Source organism: Xiphias gladius, chromosome 7, assembly GCF_016859285.1.
Source record: "Xiphias gladius isolate SHS-SW01 ecotype Sanya breed wild chromosome 7, ASM1685928v1, whole genome shotgun sequence".
NCBI lineage: Eukaryota > Metazoa > Chordata > Actinopteri > Istiophoriformes > Xiphiidae > Xiphias > Xiphias gladius.
This window is the reverse complement of record NC_053406.1, coordinates 23,354,128-23,368,400: the sequence shown is the minus strand read 5'-3', so window position 1 is coordinate 23,368,400 and position 14,273 is coordinate 23,354,128. Positions and strand designations below refer to the sequence as shown.

The window sequence follows — 14,273 nt, the reverse complement described above, 5'->3', positions numbered from 1 at the left end:
GAAATGCCGCAGCAATGCAATGGAGAAATGAACTGTCCACATGCAATGGGCAGGCTGAACATGTTCAGTGTTACAAGAGAAAAGCCTTGTTTTTTGATCCCTGCCCCTTCAAGGCCAGTAGTGAAGTCTGCTCATGGTCCCTCAAGCTTGTGTGCCTGGGAAGAATACAACTTTTAATGAAAAGAGAGAGAGAGATGCCTGGCAGAAACCCTGAAGAAAGTGGTGAGGCTGGATAGGGCCAGCCAACCGCTGGCATCGCTCCAGTGGCAGACCAGGAAAAGACCTATCTGTGCAGAATTTATCAGGGCCATTAAATTTCACAAAAGTGACGAGAGAGGGCTATTGCAATGCTATTAACTAAGTAAAAGTGACGTTTAATATTTCAGGGTCCGTGTGACTATTACTGATGGTTTCAATTTCATTACTCGAACTTTAGTAGTTGATCTTTTCTCAGGGCAATAGGTCACAGAGACTACATATGTGGTTTCAGCAGCATACTTGCCTGTTGCAGCTGCACTCTTCACCATCTGTCTTCTGCTCCACAGGGAATACCTGTGCAGGATTAACTTTGGAGCTGGATGACGCATAATCACTCATTATAGCACTAACTGTCCTTCCACCAGCTGAAATTGACGCTGATTTTCCTGTTGACTGAACCGTCTCACAAAAACTGTAAGAAGAGACAGTAAGCCTGTTCATGGCTAGTTGTTTGGCCATGCCAAATTAGCTATTAGCTATTCTCCTGTCAACAAAAGTTTAATTTATGGCAATGTGTTTAATATATACACAGTATCAGTGGTTCCCAAAGAGGGTTCCTTGCGGATGGCCCAATGGTGCTTAATGATTTATCATACCATCATTTTATGTAATGTTTTCAAACATATCAAAACAGAAGAAAAAAACAATAAATATCAAAAGCATTGTACTTGAAACAGATTGATATGCAGTTATACCGCATCTATTTACATGAAAACTCACGGTTGCCGGTTGTCATAATAACACAACTCACTTTCGGGCTCGGGAGCTTTTTGGGAGCTCCGCAGTCAGAAACATAGTGACTATCAGAGCAAGCGATGGAAATATTTGAATCGTGCTATATGTAAATAGTGCTCACAGAAATGCTGATCCGCCTCACACCTCCACACAGTCTGAGACACCTGAATCCGACCCGACCAGCAAAACTAACGTCGGACTGAACGCTACCTGTCTAAGAGATTAACCAACACTTTTTCGCTGCTTGTGGATATCCACCATTATGAGCACATTCGCCGTGGTATTGCGCGTTCCCACCATCATATGCGACAGGAAACTTCTTGTCAGTGGTCAGAGCTGTGGGTGGTACTCTCTCCTCTCATATCAACTGTCTCAAAAAAACTGTAGGAAGAGACAGTAAATCTCTTCCTACAGTTTTTCACAAGTCCCATTAAAGTGCCTGCAACATTTTCTTGTGTTGTTCATTTGTCCTTGTACATCTTAAATGTAAGCCTATTTAATTTTGAATAAAATGAAAGATATGCAATATCTAAAATCGACAAGTATCTGTGTACATATACTGTGCGCATGTCATATTAGGTGTTGGATGGCCCGGGGTGCCATGGTCTGAAAAAGTTTGCAAATTACCGCTATAGCCATCAGCATGGGTTACATTTTTCCCTGGATTGCTTTGAATAGATCCTAATAATTAAATCATTTAAATATAGACTTTCTTTAAAAATCCATATTCATTTCCTTCAAAACCAAGGTACCACAATGGCCTTTTATGTAAATTGGCTCAACGGGGGACCTGGCCACACTGAGAAGTTAGGGTTTGTTGTTGGGGAGTTTTTCTTCTCCTAGCAGAGTAACATGATGATTAGGAAGGTTGAGATAATTCTGCTTTGCTATTCTTGATTTCATACTGCTTTGCATTAGACCAGCCAAAGATATACCAACAGATATTCCCTTTGTTACAATAACACTTGACAGATCTACTTCACACAAGGGCCTCCTATTGAGAAATGTGCTAGAGAACTGAATACTGATTAATATGAAATAAATAAAACTCGGGGCTGAAGTGGAGGAGCTATGAAGCCTGCTCACGGGAGCCTGAATGTAATTTTGCAGGAACTGTTTCACATCCAATGTGATTATAATTACTCTCCTGTTTAAACTCAATAGCTTCTGCTGTTTGGATTGCTAACATTAGACAAAGACCCAAAAGCAGCACTTTTCTCTTGTTTGCCACAAAATCATGTTCATCACAAATGTAGGCCTTTGCCCCTAGCAGGATATTTTCCATTTTATTGCTTTTCTCCTTGTTAGCACAGTGCTAATTTTACATGTAGCAGACAGCATGAAAAGCTGCGTTCGATGGCACCAGGTCAAGCTCAGTCATACAGAAGCCGGCATCTCGGCACATTGTCAGGTAGACAAGTCACGCAGTACCTTGTTTCCAGAGGGATGTTGCTGTTGAGTAGCCAATTGTCCTGTGCGCTGCCAGAGTCTTGACCGCTGGCTGGACCCTCAGGAGGAATGGAGCTGTCTGTGGGCGCGGGACTTGGGTTGCTCCGTGGCGTGTAGTTGCCCCTATTCAGGGAGTTAATGGAGGCCGCATGGTGCTGATGATTGGGCGAGTGGGAGTGGGAGAGTGGTAGAGGAGGTGTCCGCAGCCGAGAGTGGTTTTGAAAGGCTCCGTCTGAGAGCAAAAGAGGAAAGAAATAAAACACGTTACAGAAATCTGAAAATAATAATAATTCTACTTATTTGCTGTGTATTTTGAAGCACTTCTTGGAATCTTTGGAGGAACCATCAAAGGCACGCAGAGTCACAGTTTGTTCACCAGCACATGTTACAACAAGCAAACCAACAAACACTGAGGATGGTTCTGAATATTTGTGAAAGAGTGCATTTGTGGCTTCAGAAAAAAAAAAATCACTTATTATTTAGCGCCTCGTGGTGTTATTTTAGCTCCCTGAGCCTCAACATTCCGACGGATAAATGATTAGCCATGGTTTCACCAGCAGCACATAAATTCACACCTAAAGCCTCTTGACTGAAGGGCTGCAAAGCCCTTACATGAACCACTCTTAAAAAAAAGTCCTTCCTCTGCTCATTATTCTCCCAACTGGTCTCTATTAGAGTGTGCTCTCTGCCCCTCACAGAGACCTGTGACAGTTTACTCCGACCAGATACTAGCTCATGTTTAAACAGACAAGCTGGCCTCTTCTTGAAACTTACCAGTTCAATAGGAATTTTTTTTTTTTTTGGGACATTTTAGCCAGGGAAGGTTGTTTGAGTCTGTGTAGCCTTTTTATAACAATAGCCTGTTTCACTCTGTCTTGTGCAAAATCTTTCACCACTGCCACAGCTCAACAGAAGCAAAATTAAGATTTGAAACAGAAACCCAAAAAGTAACAACATCGTCTATCTCTTTTGCTGACAATCTGCCATTTTCCGCTGCATGTCATTGTTAGATTTGCAGTGGTCAACTTTAATGAGAAGTTATTCCAGTAGTCTTGTATTGTACCAGAGGTGTAAGCAGCCAAAACTGCTCTTTGTTTCTTTTTTTAGGTCTTTTACCAGCTCTGTTGTCACTTCTCATCAGAGGATTTGAAAGTATTAGATATGAAGTCTTGAAGAACAGATTGTACCCAGAAGTCCTTTATGCTAACGGATACTATCTGCACTTCACAAGATAGAAGACCAATGTCCCTGTGTACTTTGTATCCATTTATTTCCACATCTGCTAAGCCATTCATCAATCAATGAACTCCTGGCTTTACACAGAGTGAAAGAGTGGCCTTTCTTTATTGCAGTAAGCCTCCTTTATTTCACAGATATCCACAACACTAAATTGCCAATTTACAGCAGAAAGAGTGGAATATAGACACACAGAGGGCTTATTTTGTCTAATCAGCTCCTTCATTAAAGCAATACCTATTTGTGCCAGTCAAGAAGCTAAGAGTCATTTCAGATTTTTTAAGGGTCAGGAACATGAAGCTGCCATTTCAACAAGGCAGATAAATAAACGGTTGTGGTGCGAAAGCTGGTTGTGCTTAGAGCAAAGTAGCATTTGGTTTCAGTGCTCGAGGCGTTTTAGGAAAATGGAAGGAGAGCCCATTGTGTTCACAGGTAACGTGCAAGTGACGGGGTCAGCAAGGAAAAACAAGACAAAAATCTATTGTGGTGCATTTAATCCTCAAGCCACTGCTTAAGTCTCTTTAGCCTTTCAGCATGCATGTGCTCCACAGGAAGTCTAACAATTTTACATACATACCAGGCTTTCAACTCTTTTCTGTTTATATTCTTTATCCATCAACAAAAAGGAAGAGAACAATAATTTTCACCTTCATACTCGATTTTGAACCTGGCTCACTACCATTTAGTCCACAAATTTTATAGGATGAGCCACTTATAGAAATTGTTTTTTTTTTTTTTTTTCCCCCCCATTTTGGAGGGAGAGCTACATCATGGATCTGTTGCACTGACAGATGGCTCCATACTGAGCGCAGTTCTGGACAATGCTGTCCTCGTAATTAGCTGAGGCACTGACAGAGAGGCACGCATCCTCCTGATGAACAATAGAGTGGTGTGTGGTAAAACCACTCTGGTGTTGATGACCGTCCTCCTGCTCAGTAATGTACCTGATCCCTAAAGCCGTTAATAACTTTTTGGTAATTTGATATGGGGACAGCCCGGACATAATGCAGAGAAATATATCACAGAGACAAATGCATCACTGCTCTGGAATGCATTTACTACTTGGTAAACAAATACTTTCCTTCATATGACAATCCAGCAAATGTGAGGCAACAAGTAATTCATTTTTTTTAACACTCGGTAACACTTTTTTTTCAAAGAAACATACTTTCAATACATTTTGAGAGTCACACTATTGCCTCGAATATTACCACAGAAATGAATCAATATATATATATATCAAATACCATAAACTTAACACAAAACTATTATTTACTGCAAGCCTACTATATGTGTTAGAAATACAGTGTTAGCTGTTCCTGTTATTTTGTCTACTCCCTGCATTGAAAAGCACTATAACACACTCTGTGCATTTGGAAAAGACAGTTCAGTATTTTTGTAATTTGAGAATATCTAGCCAAATTCTGTGCTGCTCAGATATTCAGATATATTAAAATTCAATTTGAGAAATTATCAAATAATTTCTACTAATTATAAATGAAACCACGTTCTTAAACCTGACATATCAGGTGCTATGCAGGTTTTTTCAATAGTAACATTATAGTCATAAATATCAGATTACATTACAAATCACTTTTAAATCAAGTTAGCCAGTGCACCTGGAATAAAGCAAGTATTAATACTTTACCTAGTGCTCTGCAGGAAAATAAAATGTTTTTTTTCAGTAACCATGCAGTATTATAAAGTATTTAAAATAATTTTGTAGATGTAGTTCCCTCCAAATTCTTTTAAGGCTGCACAGAGCTGTTACTAAAGTCGTCAATTTCACTTGCCAAATTATTTGCATATAAGTCATCACCATTATAATAGATAGCAGACCATGTCCTATAGAAAAAGAACTAGATATGCAGTGCATCATGATTTGAAACCACTAGCCGACTGTATGCATGCTTGCCCTTGTCCAACCAATAACTTTTCAACAGCCAAGTAAGTAGTCATGGTTTTTTTTTTTTTCTGTGGAGATAAACAGAAAGATGAGAAACAAGACTGTTTATGAGACAAAGCACAGGGCAACATGACCCCCACAGATGTGGTGACTCAGCAACAATTACTCACCACTATCCAAAGGACAGAAAAAAAACAAATGGTTTTCTATTGACATGCTTTGCACAACGAAATTGGCAAGAAAAGGAGATTAATTTGTTACCAGAGAGTCAGAGAAAGGGGCTTTGCTACAACAGCCAAACGTTCACATGGCATTCAGAACAGAAGCCTAAAGATACCAATTCAGCCTTGGAATGTGCGTTTTCATTTTTCTTTCTAACAGATGTATGCACTGGTTAAGACCTCCTGATGCTACTCCAGACAAGTAATTAAGGCAAATCCACTTCATTAGCGAGGACCTCACCCCGCACCCCGAGAGATTACAGGAACGTCTGTCTAATGGTAAGGTTTTTATAATTGCCCACTTGTGAGGTATCTAATAGCTACACTATAAAATTTAAACTAGTGGTAATTTTCAATAGTGTTCAAAACAAACAGGATATTTCTAACACTTTAAAATATTTCAACCATTGCAAAATTGAATGTTGCTTAAATCCATTGCCTAGTTTTGCAGAGGTTGAAATTGCAAAACTTGCAAAAAGTTTAAGATTTTTTGGCTGAGGATTTGGATTTGAAGAGGTATTTGTTTATTCTGTGAGATTTCTGAGCATGTTGACTACAGTCTTGTTAAAAAATTATCGGCACTCCTGAATTTTAATTAAGGAATTCAGAATATCTTCAGAAATAAATGGAAATGAACTAATTTTGTATAACAAGAATATTTTAATAAAAAATACAAGGTTACTGAGGAGAAAACAAAAAAACAAAACCAAGACCGTCAACCAACAACAGGACCTTCGCCTCGAACCCAGTTTTCTGACACTGGGTAACACATTTCGCTCTAAAATGTCTTGGTAATCTTCTGATTTCATCATTCCTTTGATACATTGAGGGCCTCCAGTACCGGACGCTGCAATGCAACCCCACAGCATGATAAAACCTCCACCATGTCCTACACCAGGTAAGGTCTTCTCTCCCTAATGGGCTTCATTTCGTCGCCTTTAAACAAATTGAGGCACTGCATTCCCAAAGAGCTCTAGTTTGGTTTCATCTTTCCGTTGAAGATTATCCCAGAAATACTGTGGCTTATCTATGCAGGTTTTTGCAAACATTACTCTTGCCTTTTTTGCCTTCTTTCAATACTCGTGTCCTCCTTGGCCTTTGCCCATGGAGCCTTACTTGGTTTAATGTGCGGCGTATGGTACGGGGAGAAACCACCAGTCCACATTGCTCCAGGTCAGCCTGAAGCTCTTTAGATGTTTTGCGTGGCGTTTTTTCAACAATCCTCATTAACCTTTGCAGACTTCTCTCATTGAGTTTCTTCTTAGCACCACTTCTTGGAAGTGTCTTATTAAAGTTTTATGGCTATGAAACTTCTTGACAACATTATGGATTTCAAGATCTTTGGCGATTGCCTTGTAGTCTTTGGAATTGTTATGTTTTTTGATAATAGCATTTCTGGTGCTCTCAGACAGCTCCCTTGTCTTCGCCATTGTGAGAAAGAAATTGGAAACAATCAGCCTCTTTTTCTGCAGTAAAACCATCATTCAGCAGTTAATTCAGGTCATGTGAGCATTGAAAATTAAGCACAGGTTAGTCTTATTTGTTTTTTTAAATTTTGTTTGAGAAACTAATTAAAATTCAGCCATAAATTGTGTCAACCGTACATCGACAGGATTGGCATTTATTTCTGAAGATATTCTGAATTCTGTTCTTTAAATTCAGGGGTGCCTATTATTTTGACCATGACTGTATTTACTCATGAACTACTGAACTTAAATGAGAGAAATCTGGCAAGTGTAAACTGTGAATCACTGTGCATGTTTTGGTGCTGATCCAGTTCCAGATGTAGAATACAATTTTCAAAACATGTAGTATAATATAAGTAACAAATTTAGATAAGTGTACAGCCTTAGCAGACGTACTGCATGTGCTTTCCAAGTGCTTTCCATTCTAAAAAGTTCATGTTTAATTTATTAAATGCATTTATTATACACAGATTGCAGTGAGAACTGTTTAGGATACTGTATTGAATTATATCCAAAAGTGATACAAATCAACAAATCCCATGAAATAAATAATTCAAAATGTAATAAATATTGAAATTAATCTGATTCACTTTAGGGGCTGCCATAGTTCTCTTATTGGTAAAGGTGCGTAGTGCTCAAGTTGGCCAATAGCCAAAAGCCTAAAGCTATTTTAACTAAAAAAGTACTATGTACAGCAAATCAAACTAAAGTACGTTAAAGTTTTTATATGAGAGTAACTTTCCTTGTGTCAGTGAATTCATGGTGCACCAACTGTCTCAGTTATAAAACCAGAAAACTACTTATCTTGCTCAAGAAATGAGTTAGTGAAAAAAAAAAAAAAAGCATCCTGTTTCTGGGACTACATAAAATAGCACATTAAAATTGACAACTCCTGCAAATCTCACCCTCCACATCAGCTCCCATATGTCCCACCTGACTAAACTCAGCGGCCGTAGTCATGGAAACACTCCAATAACCTGTACTGTAGCTGTAAATCCATATGTAAAAGATCAGCCTTCATTTCACTGGGCACATATTTCATTGGATACTTAGCTACCAGTGGGTAGCAATTGTAAGTATGCCGCACTGTAGTTTTTTTTACAGTAGGAGCAATCAATGTAAGCTATGTCAAATTAGCTGCATGCAGTGCTATGTGCAGTTCAAATGGTAAAAACTAGAAAAATCGTTAACTTGCACTCTGGGAATTGTTCTCCGCCTGTGATTGTCAAATTTAAATCTTGAATAAATGTCTGAAGTTTGATATGTAGCAATATTCAAAACCCTCAAAATACCTGCACCTACACATGAACAATATTTCAGCGGCATAATCTTTTGCTATATTTGGTTACACGTAGAGGAACACTGGGTTCTGACTTAATTTGCCACACTGTGCAGTGTCCAGGGAGACGGTCTATTTCTGAACAAGGACAGCGGATAAAATCACAGAGCACTGATGGTCACACCTGATGAAATAAAGTGATATGACATGCCCCGGACACCTGATCAACGCACTGAGGTGTGAGCCATTCGATACAGAATTAATCAAAAGCTATCCAGCGCCCAGATAAATCGTTAAATCTTGCTTACTGCTAAAGCCCCCATGGCCTATGATTGGAGCAAAATTTCCAGTTGACTACCATTTGTCTATAAAAATACAAATAGAATTTGTCATGAAGGCAGTGAAGCTGCACTCTCTCCTGGCTCCCTGAAGCTGGTTCTCTCTGCTGGCCCTGCTGTTTCCTACACCATTAGAAAAGTCTGAAGGGATGGGCCGTGTGGGAATACTCGCTGTCTTTCCTGCACTCATTTGAGAGGTAACAGGTGCCACAAACAACACATGGTGGGTATAACGCTCAGCTCTCCACTGGTTCTCTCTATGGGAATCAAGGGGTAAGAGACCCTCCTGGAATCCAAAACGTTCACCTTCATTACTAAGTGGACCACCAGCTTTCACTTAGGACACCAAATGAGGTATGAAACTAGAAAAAAGCTAGTTTCATACTATTTGCTCTGAGAACATGCGGAGTAAAATAGTTTTACGGGCCCTTGCAAAAGTAAAGTTAAACATGAACAAATCAAACTAATCCATTAGGACCACTCCTGGCATATGCTTCTCTCTCCCTTTCTGAGATCAAATTGATTTTCTGTCAGTTTTTGAGCTGCCTTAGCAGGAACAAGACAAGTTGTTAAGTATTCTCTATTCTGTGTGTCACTCTGCTGCATATCCATCATGAGGTTGAAGATTTTGTTAGAGGGCACAGATGGTCTGCAATTATCCTGGAATGAAAGTAATACATCTCAATTTATGTCAATGAAAAGCAGATATGTAGGTATGCAAAATGCATTATCCGTGGTGTCTGTGCACAGGCGAACAGCAAGTTGAATGGGACTGGACAAATCGTCTGTTGGCTCCAGTTCATGATAACTGAACATCAAGAGAAACATCCCTTTTGATATTTCAACTCAAAACTGAAATCTCACATATTCAGAAAAACAGGGACATGGCATGTTAGTGCCATGTGCTACTCATTAAATTATTATTTAGCCTCAGACAGTTTCATTCCTCATGGTGTTTGTGGCTAAATTACTTTCTGGTGTGACCTCTTTTAACCAGATATCCCCCCGTCCTTGCAGACACAGGGGGATGATTAAGCAGTCCAAATGAAGACTTAGTTTAATTCACATCCCCGAGCCTTCTACACGGCTCAGCATTCCTGAATCGGTCAGCTGCGAGGTCGTGGTGTGTTGGCTCTTTCACCAGGGAGCCCGGCTGCACCGAGGCCAACACTGGCCGATCCCATGCTGTTTTGCATTAAGAGATGCTAATGCTGGGAGGTTGCAGTGTCTTAGATCTCTCGGCTCAGCGTGGCAGCGAGCTCCCACTGGCAGCCTCCCCAGGAAGAAGCCCCTCAGAGAAAGCTGACGGCCACAGTGAAACACATGCTTCACAAAAGGACTGCAGGCTTCAGCGAGCAGCCTCGTCAGCCTTACAGAAACCCTGGCTCAGTGTTCTTACAAATGGAAACGGGATCCCGAGGAAAAAAAAAAAAAAAAAACACACTGAAGCCTTAGAGGCTACTAGTGTGAATAACGCTGCTGAAAGTGTTTACTTATTCAAAATCCAGCAGAACATTTTAAGTCCTGCATGTGGGCTCAAAGATGAACGTGCAAATATAATCTGAAGTGATAAAAAGCCACCTGTTTTCCGGAGCAACAGATACACTGTGAGCCAATTATTTTAGGCATAATTTTTCCCTGTGGTTGTTTACAAACAACACAATAGTAAACATTTCCTGCAAAGTGTCAACGCCGAATTTGAATATAACTGACCCGTATGTCAAAGCGATCTGATTTGATATTCCAAGCGTTCTTGACACAAAAATGCCCTTTTTTTGCTCATGTAATTCCCACTGAAATCCTGATGTGCATACGAAATTCCAGATTACGTTACATTCTTTTCAACCAGAATTCCAACGTCTGCATCGAACAGAAAAACATTGGAATTCCTTTTCGAATAGACAACTCGGGACAGTTTGTTTAATCATGTTGGCTACACAGCCTCGTGTCCATGACCATGTTCCTTATGCCAAATCTACACCAAAACATATCTGGCTCATTCTACTTCTGCCACATGGAGAAGATTAGGTTTATGTAGCTGAGGGAAAGAGTGTCATGACACACTGAAAAAGTGGTAAGTCACTTCATTCCCTGAAGCCCCCTGGGTTGACAGAGTTAATTAGTTACATATATTTTTTTGCCACAGAAGTTTTGGGGCCTGGAAATTGGTCATTTACATAAAGAGCCATCAGATATCACTTTCTCCATAGTTAAAAATCTACATTCAAAACCGAGCAAGGCAAATACTAATACTAAAAGGAATCTATCCAACTTAAATCAGGATTACGCATTCAAATGGTCATTTTTTTTCCCTTAATCAACTGTACTAGAAATCACATTTTCATTAAATTCAAGTGGCTGCTTCGACGAACAGCCCATGGGAGTACATTGTGTTGCTCACTGGAGGGAAAGAGTAAAATACATTTTAACCAAAAATGAAAAATATGCAGGTTTGAATAAACAAAATCTACAAGCCTATAAAGTATTTGAATGTGATGTGAAAAATGCATGAGAAGGCATAGAGCAAGCTAACATGGCTCATTAGGTGGTTTAAGTGAAAGAACAATGGAGGCTTTTTTCTTTTTTTCTCTTACTGATTGTAATTGGCTCCTTACTGTCAAAGCTTTTCTGAAATTAAACAATGAAGAATGTCAGAGAAGAGTCTCAAAGAAAAGTATATTTTGCATGATGTACTATTTATTTCCATGCAACACCAGCCAGGTGAAATGTCCTCAGAATGGACAAGAGCATCAATTGTCATCAATTTTCGAGACATGAAGGTGGGAAAAGCCTTTCCATGCACTAGCAAGAGCCACACAGGAATATGGCGTACTCTGCAAATTAAAATGAGTCTTACAAAGCCTGAGGATGACTAAGGTGGCTACTGGCGCCGGTGATATTCTCCCTCAGTCGTCTCCTACCCCTCGCTGACAGCCCAAGGCCAACCTAAAAGCTGTACCTATGCAAATCAGTGTCATTGTTATGAGACAAATCTGCCACAGTAAGGGCATTCCCCCCACCCAAGTCCCCTTAAGTCATGTCAGTGCCGGGTGACCAGTTTGTTGCTACTGTGGAATTAAGGGGCAGATTTTCGACGGGATTAATAACTCATTCTCCAGGCTTTCCAGGCAGGCAGCCGGGGCACTCTGGAGTTTGATGTAATTCAGCCCTTTGGGTAGTTAACTTGTAAGCTTGATCAATTATTTAGATCATTTTATTTTGCCTTGTGTTTGCGGTGCCAGTGGGAAAAGCCAGTAGCTGCTGTAGACGAAAGACATCCACATTTAAATATCACAACATACCTTATTCAGCATGCAAATTGATGAGTTATGGGAGATATGAGGTATAAATCGCTGAGTCTGACTGACAACATTTTATATTTTCATGTAAATGGATCATGAACATCATTATATAACCGGCTACATTTCCAAATTTGACATTTTGCGATCATGATAATAAATCTGGTTTCCTTGAGGTTACCATTGAAGAAATTGCTTAAAATGATCTCATTGTCCATGCATTTTTCATATGCCATGCACTGAGTGTTTCTGGTGTTTTAAACAAAGCACACTGAATTAGTGAGCATCAAGGGCGAGCCAGTGAGGAATCCACAAGAGTCTACGAATCAATAGCCATCGGTTATACAGCAACAAACAAATAATATTATATCAACTCAACAGCACAGTTTCCCCCCCCACAGACAGACCAAACTATATTGTCTGCCACACACAATTCATTAGTGCCGATAGTGACATTTCAAATAAAAGCTTCACAATAATGATACGAGTAAGTTAAGTGCTGACACAATGCCTAACACAATTCGACTGCTACTTAGTAAATCTACTGTACAAGTTTAACAGTGACTGGATTTTTCTCAACCGTCAACATCATGTTTCCAGTTTAAGTGCAATTGTCATTCTGTCAGTCTGAATGAGCGTTAAGCCAACAGCAGGAGACACTGACTACTTCAAGAAGAATGAATAGGTGACATTTATTAATGACAAACCACATGGATTCAAACTTAATCTAACTCCAGGAGCACTTTTCTGAGTTTGAGCTGTTCTCAAAATACAGAACAAAGTTATGTTTTTCATTGGCTACCATCGGTTTTTTAATATAACTTGAAAGGAGTCCCTCCTTGCAGCGGTATATGATGATACAGCAGGGTCTACATCGCACCCGGTATGAAGTACCTGTTTTTATTTCTTGCCTATTTCCAATCTGAGGTGCAGAGGATGCGCGCAGGCTGCTGTTTCTGAAAGTTCTGAAGAGGGATTGTAGATGGTTACTCCCACCAGCACACACGGAAACTGAAGAGAAATTTCTGTGACAAACACTGTATCTCCTGCTGAACCAGAGTTGTCCATCTCTTTGAAGGAGGCTCTGAACTTTGCTTCAGAGAGTTCTGTGCGTTTCCCGAGGCTGCGTATCGACTCAAGTTTCTACTTTCCCTCATGGTGCTCAGAAAAAAAAGGGACATATTCTTGCCCGTAGCCATCTGCACGACCTATAACACAACAAATTCAGGAGCAGGGGAAGGCTAACCTCTAGAAAGCAACAGTAGTTTGAAAACCAACTCACCATCAGCAGTTGCAGTGGCAGGAGCATACAGGTTCCCTGAGCCAGTTTTAACTAAGAATGAATTAGGGCCAAACTCATCCTCAGAGTCAGAGTCCTGGGCTGGCTGAGCCGCACAGTTACCTAGCAACCCTCCCTGGCTCTCATTGGCTGCAATGGAAGGGGGAGGGTATGGGAGCTGCTCAACAGGGGAGGAGGAGGCAGATGAACAATGCAGCGGAGGACCTGTGGACCACAAACAGAAACAACACATGGGGGGGAGATGAAACACACCCAAACACAGGCAACATCACATAGTAGCAGAAAACACACACACACACACACACACACACACACACACACACAGACTCAATTCTGCCACTTCAAAAACAAACAGGGATACATCTACCTTTGTCTACGCAGCCTAACCCCAGCTGGGAAGAACAATACAAACAAGTGAAATGACTTTGAGATAGAATTGAAAAGGTAAATGCCTGGCACTGGTTTAAAGAAATAAAAACAACAAAACACCTTTTTGGGATGTTAAAGCAAAAAAGGAGAACAATTCTAACAATTACTATGCTCAAATCTTAAGGAAGCCGATTGGTTAGCGTGTATGAATACATCAAAGCATAGCCTATACACAGTACAAGAGCATGTGAAGCCAGACACGTCTGGGAGAATACAAATAAAAGAAATTCAAATTCTAGAAACTCTCTCTCTCTTCTAAAAATTCCTTCGAAATAACACCATCTAACATAACTGCACTTCTCCAAGCTACAACAATTACACTGGCAGATTCAAATTTGTGTACTGTGCAGCGGGCAT

General features: G+C 40.1%; 1 protein-coding gene across 1 annotated transcript in view; it reads right to left on the bottom strand.

Moving 5' to 3' along the window:
• The window catches only part of tenm4 (teneurin transmembrane protein 4), a 147,722-nt gene that overhangs the window by 77,021 nt on the left and 56,428 nt on the right, over window positions 1-14,273 (bottom strand). Inside the window, exons 4-5 of the mRNA XM_040130790.1 lie at window positions 13,470-13,691; window positions 2,425-2,674 (exon numbers count right to left, since the gene is read on the bottom strand). Of these exons, the coding sequence (XP_039986724.1) occupies window positions 2,425-2,674; window positions 13,470-13,691 (472 nt within the window). The remainder of the gene's footprint in view (window positions 1-2,424; window positions 2,675-13,469; window positions 13,692-14,273) is intronic.